Source organism: Erithacus rubecula, assembly GCF_903797595.1.
Source record: "Erithacus rubecula genome assembly, chromosome: 19".
Taxonomy (NCBI): Eukaryota; Metazoa; Chordata; class Aves; order Passeriformes; family Muscicapidae; genus Erithacus; species Erithacus rubecula.
Genome location: NC_136671.1, coordinates 2,958,168 through 2,965,997, shown reverse-complemented (window position 1 = coordinate 2,965,997; position 7,830 = coordinate 2,958,168). Strand labels below are relative to the sequence as shown.

The 7,830-nt window shown below is 46.1% G+C and overlaps 1 protein-coding gene across 1 annotated transcript; it reads left to right on the top strand.

Moving 5' to 3' along the window:
• Nucleotides 1-1,469: 1,469 nt before the first annotated feature.
• DRG1 (developmentally regulated GTP binding protein 1) lies at nucleotides 1,470-6,680 on the top strand. Its single transcript, XM_079322256.1, has 9 exons — nucleotides 1,470-1,628; nucleotides 1,823-1,946; nucleotides 2,728-2,903; nucleotides 3,352-3,421; nucleotides 3,965-4,134; nucleotides 4,867-4,997; nucleotides 5,200-5,367; nucleotides 6,001-6,123; nucleotides 6,563-6,680. Exons 1-9 carry the CDS (start codon nucleotides 1,587-1,589, stop codon nucleotides 6,660-6,662), a joined length of 1,104 nt encoding a protein of 367 aa, XP_079178382.1. The 5' UTR covers nucleotides 1,470-1,586; the 3' UTR covers nucleotides 6,663-6,680.
• The last annotated feature ends 1,150 nt before the right edge of the window (nucleotides 6,681-7,830 follow it).

The window sequence follows — 7,830 nt, the reverse complement described above, 5'->3', positions numbered from 1 at the left end:
AAAGGTTTCTATAAATATTCGATTTCAGACAAATTATGACAAGAAAACAAACTTGGAAAACAAAATCCTGAACAATGATTAAATTGTATTTCCTTGTCATAAAAATACTTTTAATTTGAATTCCAATTGTTTTGTCTTCTCGTGAAACAGCCAAACGCTGGAAATACTTGGCATTTTTAAGTTTGAAGTGGCCTTTAAAAAAAATCTTTTCTCTATTTAATTAGCCTGCATTCAGTGCAGAGTTACAGATGTCCCTGGGGCAAAGTGGTACGGCCAGGGCTCAGCTGAAAGGAGCCGTGAGAAAGCTCCAGCATGAAGTCCCGGTTTGACAAAGCAGCGGCTCGGGAAGGCTCCGCCGCGGGCAGTGCGGCAGCGCCGGAACACGGAGCGCCACAAATACACACCTGGCGAGGAGCAGGGCGGGCTGCGGCAGGGCGCGGAGAGGCTGCCCGGTGTAACCGCGGGGAAGGGCACACGCCGCGTCCCCTCGCGGGCAGCGAGCTCCTCTCACACCTGCGGGGCCGCTGCGCCAGCGCTCAGCTCCGCCCGCACCGTGCTCTCACAGCCGAGCGCCCATCGCCTCGCGCCGGCTTCTCTCGGCGCCGCAGCCCCGCTCCCCTCACGGCCAAGCGCCTCAGGCTCGCCAGCAGCGTCCCCGGGCCCCCCTCAGGGCTCTCGCACACCCGGCGCAAGCCGGCTCCGCCAGCCCCGCCGCCGCCGCAGCCGCGCTCCGCCTCGCACACATCGCACGGACACGGGGCGCACACACACGGATCTCCCACACACCTGATAGACACCGATCTCACGGATACACGGAACCCTCACACACACACCATCCCTCACACACATAGATCTCACAAAACACAGATCCCTCACACACACAGACCCCTCACACACATAGATCTCACAAAACACAGATCCCTCACACACACGGACCCCTCACACACATAGATCTCACAAAACACAGATCCCTCACACACACAGATCTCACAAAACACAGATCCCTCACATACACGGATCTCACAAACACACGGATCTCTCACACACACGGTTTCCTCACACACAGGGCTCCCTCACTCGGATCCCTCACACACACGGATCTCACAAACACACGGATCTTTCACACACACGGATCTCACAAAACACAGATCCCTCACACACATGGAACCCTCACACACGCCGTTCCCTCACACACAGGGCTTCCTCACACACACGGATCCCACAAACACATGAATCCCTCACACACACGGGTCTCACAAACACACGGATCTTTCACACACACGGATCCCTCACAAACACACGGGTCTCTCTTACACACGGATCTCACATTCAGGCATGTCCCCCTCACACTCGCCCCTCATAGCGTTGCCCGCTCTTTCTGTGAGGCAGCGCGCGCTCCGCGCACGGCCCAGGGGGCGCTGCGCTGCCTCCCCTCAGGGCAGCGCGCGAAGCCGGCGGCGCGCGCCGCGCGCCCTTTCCCGCCCGCCGCCTCTCGCGAGAGGTCCCGTGCGCGTGCGCGGCCCGGGCCGGTGCGCGAGGAGCGGCAGCGCTGAGGGGCGGCCGGGAGGGCCGGGCCGGACGCCACCATGAGCGGCACCCTGGCCAAGATCGCGGAGATTGAGGCGGAGGTACCGCACCGCTGCCCTCCGCCTTCCGCGGGACGGGTCGGGCACGGAGCGCCGAACGCGGGCTCGGGCCGGGGAGGGGGAACGGCCGCTGGGCCGCGCCGTGGCGGGGTGGCGGGGCCCTGTCCCCGAGCGTCACGCAGGACTGAGGGCGGCAGAGGCCACCCGTGTGAGCCTTCGGTCTTGTGCCCTTGCAGATGGCCCGGACGCAGAAGAACAAGGCCACCGCCCATCACCTGGGGCTGCTGAAGGCCCGTCTGGCCAAACTGCGCCGGGAGCTCATCACCCCCAAGGGAGGCGGCGGCGGCGGCCCCGGGGAAGGTGCGTTGTCTGTGCAGGAGCTGTCCAAGTGCGGGAGGTGTGGCGGAATTAGGTCTAGCTGGGGGCTCTTGTCCGCACAAATCGTGTCAGATTATCTGCTGAACAGTCATAGAATCACAGAAGGGTTTGGTTGCAAGGGACCTTAAAGATCATTTCGTTCTACTCCCCTGTCACGGCAGAGACACCTTCCATTAGATCAGATTGCTCGGAGCCCTCTTTAACTTGGCCTTGAACGCTTGCATGGATGGGGCAGCCACAGCTTTTCTGGGCAGCCTGTTCCGTCCTCACTTCCTCTTGTCCTACAGGTACAGGACCTCTAACCGTGGTTTGTGGCCCTTCCTAGGGCTGTGGGCTGGAGCCCTTCCCGAAGTGCTTTTGTATTTTGGCTCATATAATCTTGTATTTGTAGAAGTCTTAAGGTTTTTAGATGAAGAAGCACCTTTGCAGCAGCCACCTGTTTTCATATATAAAATATGTGGATTTCTAAGCTGCAGTGCTTAAAGGGAATGCTCCACTTACACTCAAGTCAAATACAGTCTACTGTGAAGCTTTGCAGCCAAGAGTTTATTAGAAAGGTACATGTCATGGAGTATTACAGAGATAAAGTGGTGCAAGGCAATAAAAATTGTGAACAATCTTTCCCACCCTCACCCATCCTCTAGGAAAGCTTACTTGGCTTTTGCTCAGGCAATATTGAAAGTGATAGTGTGTCTGCTGTCCAGAACATTAGAAGATAGAAAATGTCAATCATTAGACAAACATTTCTAATCCTTATTTACAGGTTTTGATGTTGCAAAGACTGGTGATGCCCGCATTGGGTTTGTGGGTTTTCCATCAGTGGGGAAATCCACTCTTCTAAGTAATCTTGCTGGTGTGTATTCTGAAGTGGCAGCCTATGAATTCACTACACTGACTACTGTGCCTGGAGTTATTAGGTACAAAGGAGCAAAGATCCAGGTGAGATCTTGTGAGGGTAAGCTGGGCTCTGTAGATGCTGTGCTGTTAGGGTTGAGTGGTCTGGCCTGACATTAGCAGGTTAGAAGTGATGTGTAGAAGTACTTGAGAATCCCTTGGAAATGTTGCCATGAGGTATGGGTTTTTTCCCTTGCTTTTCACTTTGCTCTGCAAAGAATTTCCTTGGTAGTTCTAATTATTCCCTATGAGATGATCTGTTCCACTGTACCAATAGGGCAATATATATATATATATATATATATATATATATATATATATATATATATATACCAATGGGATAATACAATATATAACAATCAAATGGGAAACAGTCTTGTCATACTCTGTTCAGATTTGCAGTAGAGTCAGCTAGTTAAGAAGGGTAAAATTAGGATTAATTTAATGAAGAATACTTTTCTTATGTGATACTTTCCTTCCTGTGAACAAATAGCTGCTTGATCTGCCAGGAATTATTGAAGGTGCCAAAGATGGTAAAGGCAGAGGACGGCAGGTCATTGCAGGTGAGTATGTTAGAGCTGGAGACAGCAGCCTGTCACTGGTTCATTGAAGACAGTTCAGGAGAATGAAGGGTTGAGTCACTGTTTCTGATGATGTCTTTAAAAAGCTGGATTGTTTGCTGGACTTAAGCTGCCTGCTGAGAAGCAGTAGCTGATTTCATATTGTTTTCACTTCTGGGTTTGTGCACTTTGCTGGGTTTGTCAGTGAAAGCACATTGCCAGTTTTGCTGGCAGATCTGATCCCATCCTAAACAAGGCTGCTGTTTTCATTTCCTCACCCAGTTAATTGTCCTCAGTCTGGTGTCTGAATAGAGACAGGAAGATTTTTTCAGCCTGTCATTCTTACAGCATGTAAAGATCTGTCTATCAGTGATGCTTTGCCAGCACAATAAACTTCAGTCCTGCACTGGTATTTAAAAATAACCAATATGCTGGCCTTCAGGGGTTTCATAATGCCATCAGTCCACCGAGCCATATTGTGGTTATTTTGTCTCAGGTTGTGTGAGCATACTTTTTGAGAGGTGACTTTCTTTTTCTGATTCTTAGTTGCTCGAACCTGTAATCTCATTCTGATTGTTCTGGACGTGCTGAAACCCCTTGGCCACAAGAAAATCATTGAGAATGAACTGGAGGGATTTGGAATTCGTCTGAATAGTAAGCCCCCCAATATTGGCTTTAAAAAAAAGGATAAAGGAGGCATTAACCTTACAGCCACAGTAAGTTGGAAGTTTTCTTTAACCAAAATTAAAAAACAAATTGATTGAAGAAAGAGGCATTTGTAGTTGATGGTATGTCTGGGACCATGCAGTGCTGTGATTTCTTTAGGAGCTGAACTGCTGTACTGTGCTGCAGTCAGTCATGCTACTTTCCTCAGAGGCCATCCACACCTCTCCTGGAGCCTGACCACTTTCTTGCCCTCAAAACAGAGCATCAGTTGCTTTCCACACGTAACAAGTTTCAGATCCAAAGGAGAGTATACAAAAACTGCCTCTTACTTCTTAGCTGCAGTGTTCTTCCAGAGAGGATTGCTCACTTTCAGACCTTGCAACCCATTTACCTGAATCTTGAAAAGCACAGAAATAGCCAGAGATACCAAAAGTCAGGTCACTGTGCTCTGAGTACCTAAAGTGTAGTTGTCTGGTCTCTGAACTAGATGGTACATGGGTTTGTGTGGCATCTGGTCCCAAACTGAAAGGAAACACTGCTTCTGAAATGTCTGATTGCAGATCTCAGTGGGCCATTAATATAAATGAAGCTGTTAGGATTTAACTCTGTTTTTCCCTCTCATCAGACCAGCTATGAAATCAAAGTCATGTCCTGTAACTTAAAATGCAGCTGTTCTTTCTAGTAATGTATATGCAGTGGTTGCTGGGTGACACTGTTAATTGTAATACATGATTTGGCTGCCAGCTCTGCCATTCCTTAACACTGTGTCTGTGTCCATTCAGTGTCCTCAGAGTGAGCTGGATACTGAGACAGTGAAGAGCATCTTAGCAGAGTACAAAATCCACAATGCTGATGTCACACTGCGCAGTGACGCCACTGCCGATGACCTGATTGACGTTGTGGAAGGAAACAGGTACTCTTGGCTCCCTGCCTGTGGCACACCTGCAGTCTGTATTACAAAGAAAAGAACTGTCTTTTGGGTTTGCTTCCCACAGACGCTGAGCCACTAACGTGGCATCAATGTAGAGATAAGCTTTTAAAAAACCATTTTTTCTTTGCAGTGCAGGTAGCAGTGTGCTGCTGTTAGGTTACTCTAACACTTTTTCTCTTTGCAGGGTTTACATCCCATGCATTTATGTCCTAAATAAAATTGACCAAATTTCCATTGAAGAACTAGATATCATTTACAAAGTACCCCACTGTGTACCAATATCTGCTCATCATCGCTGGAACTTCGATGATCTGCTGGAGAAAATCTGGGACTACTTGAAACTAGTCCGAATGTGAGTCAAAATTGCTGCTTTCTGTGGAGTTAAGTGTATGGCTGAGATTGAAAAAGGTCTCAGGAATGAATGAGGAATATTTTATAATGCTTTTCTACTAACTAGTGTTTGTTTTCTTTCTGTAACCCAGAAATTGTGCTTGTCCTAGCTGTTGTGTGATAACCACAAGTGCTGATTTGAATTTGTAGGGGAATTAAATGAGAACCTTGTGAAACCAAGACGAAGCATATCTTAAAAAATTTCTGAAAACATGGAACTCTAGTCAAACTTTATGGTAACACTGTAATTCCAGATGTAACCCTCTTTTCAGTCTGTCATGGATGCAGCTATCTTGACAGAACTTTCATCTAGAATTTCAGATACTTTTACTACAAGCTATTCCAGAAGCTATTCAGAAAACTCACAAGTGAGAAACCTTTACAGTTACAAGGGAAAACCCATTGCAGGCACTGGCTGCTCAGATGCATTTTCAGCTTAGGTCCACCAAACATTTTGCAGTGTATCTATTGTCACCACTGGAGTAGTGTGCTGGCCACACACTGGGGGATGACAGTGCAAATCACTGATGAAATGTCATGATGGCTTTGAAAAAGAAAGTTTTGGTATTGACTGATGGTTTCATCTATCTTACAGCTACACCAAACCTAAAGGGCAGCTCCCAGACTACACCTCTCCTGTAGTGCTACCTTACTGCAAGACCACAGTGGAGGATTTTTGCATGAAGATCCACAAAAATCTCATTAAAGACTTTAAATAGTAAGTACTATTGTAAAATAATGTATGGAATAGAAAATATCTTCCCTTCAGGTATATTATTTCATCCTCTTCTAAACTAGAAGGGAATACCAGTTTGTTTTTTTTTTTTTTTTAAGTTGAAGAAATCTTGCCGATATTCTCATACTCTTTCCTACATAAATCTCCTCTGTGGAGAAAAAATTATTTTGCTATTTAACAAGTAGCACTAGACACAGCATTGCAAGTCATTGTTCCATGCACTTGGGTACTCAGGACAACTTTAGGCTTTGTTTTGATCTGCTTCTAACCCTGGTTCACACCAACCACTCAGCCAGGTACTTATAGGAGAATAAAAATAGCTCTGAAGCATTGCTTTCTGTATTAGCTTTGTGACAGAAATAGCTGCTGTTCTACTTGCATATCATACTTCTAAGCCTCTTAAATCTGATTTTTCTTTCAGTGCACTGGTCTGGGGTTCATCTGTTAAACACAACCCTCAAAAAGTGGGTAAAGACCATACTCTTGAAGATGAGGATGTTATTCAGATTGTGAAGAAATAAACTTATTCTTACGTGGTTTGTTGCTGTGCCTGAACTTTGTCATTAATTGTAAATTAACACACCCCCCCCCCAGTTTCAGTTTAGAAAAGGCTTTTTATTAATAGTACCTTGCTGCATGGTAAAAGTGATGTTTCTGGCCAACTTACACTGCAGGGGCTTGTTGCAGCAGAACTTACAGATGAAAAACTCTGGTTTAGTGACTTTCACAAGGGCAAAATCTTAAGAGAAGCTTTGATTACAGGGATATGGTTCTGCTGCATGTACATGTCTTTCCAAATCAGAAAAAAGTTCACACATCAGGAATTACTTTGTTCTAAGAACAAAACATGAAAAGCAGAGGCTAGAGAACCATATCTTACAGAACAATGCCAGAGGACAAAGTTCCAGCTGCCTTTAGCTGGAAGTGTTCCTGTTGGAATACTTCAAGGCTATAAATAGTCCTGCAGTTATGGAAAAGCTGGGCAGTTCTGCTCAGGAGCAGTTGCTTTTCAGTTGTTTAGACTAGTGGAAGTGAGCTAGCTGCTTGTATCACTGAAGGCTTTTAAGTTTTCTTAAAAGAATTTCCTGCCTAGATAAAGAGGTAAGGTGCCCAAGAGAAGCACATTGATCTTACAGTGGCTCTGTTGCTTAACAGACATGAATAAAGACACTTTTAGCTTATGTCAAGAGCACTTATCAAATACATCAGCCTCTAGCATTTGCTCTCCTACAAAAAGGAAGTAAGGGTGTTTAATTATAGCAGTGTTTATTTAGATGCACAAAAACACTCCCCCTCGTGTTATTATACATTCAAGAAAGTGATTAGAGACACCCACTCAAGTGCTAAATCCATGGAACAGTGGCTACTATTCAGCCTGGTAAGAAAATGGCTAAGCCTTCATTCTTCTCCAAGCATTTGCACCTGTACTTTTTCTGGATCCCTGCATAAATGAGCTCAATTGCTGCAGGTGGGCTTGGTTTATAAGCATTTGTGGAAGGGGCAGAAGATGAGGCTGTTACTCAGATTGGGTTTTACTGCTGTTTCCTCACATTCCTATTTTATTTAAAGCTAGTTAGTTTTACAACTTCTAATACACTGAGCCTCATTCCTCACACTTAACCATTACATTTAAATGCAGCAATTCCATCCTGGGTCATCAGTGAGGCCAGTTATTCTTATCAAAGCAGA

Coding starts and splice junctions, on each gene's coding strand:
- DRG1 (XM_079322256.1), top strand. CDS start 1,587: ATGAGCGGCACCCTGGCCAAGATCGCGGAGATTGAGGCGGAG. Junction 3,422..3,964: donor AGGACGGCAGGTCATTGCAG/GTGAGTATGTTA, acceptor TCTGATTCTTAG/TTGCTCGAACCTGTAATCTC. Junction 4,998..5,199: donor GACGTTGTGGAAGGAAACAG/GTACTCTTGGCT, acceptor TTCTCTTTGCAG/GGTTTACATCCCATGCATTT.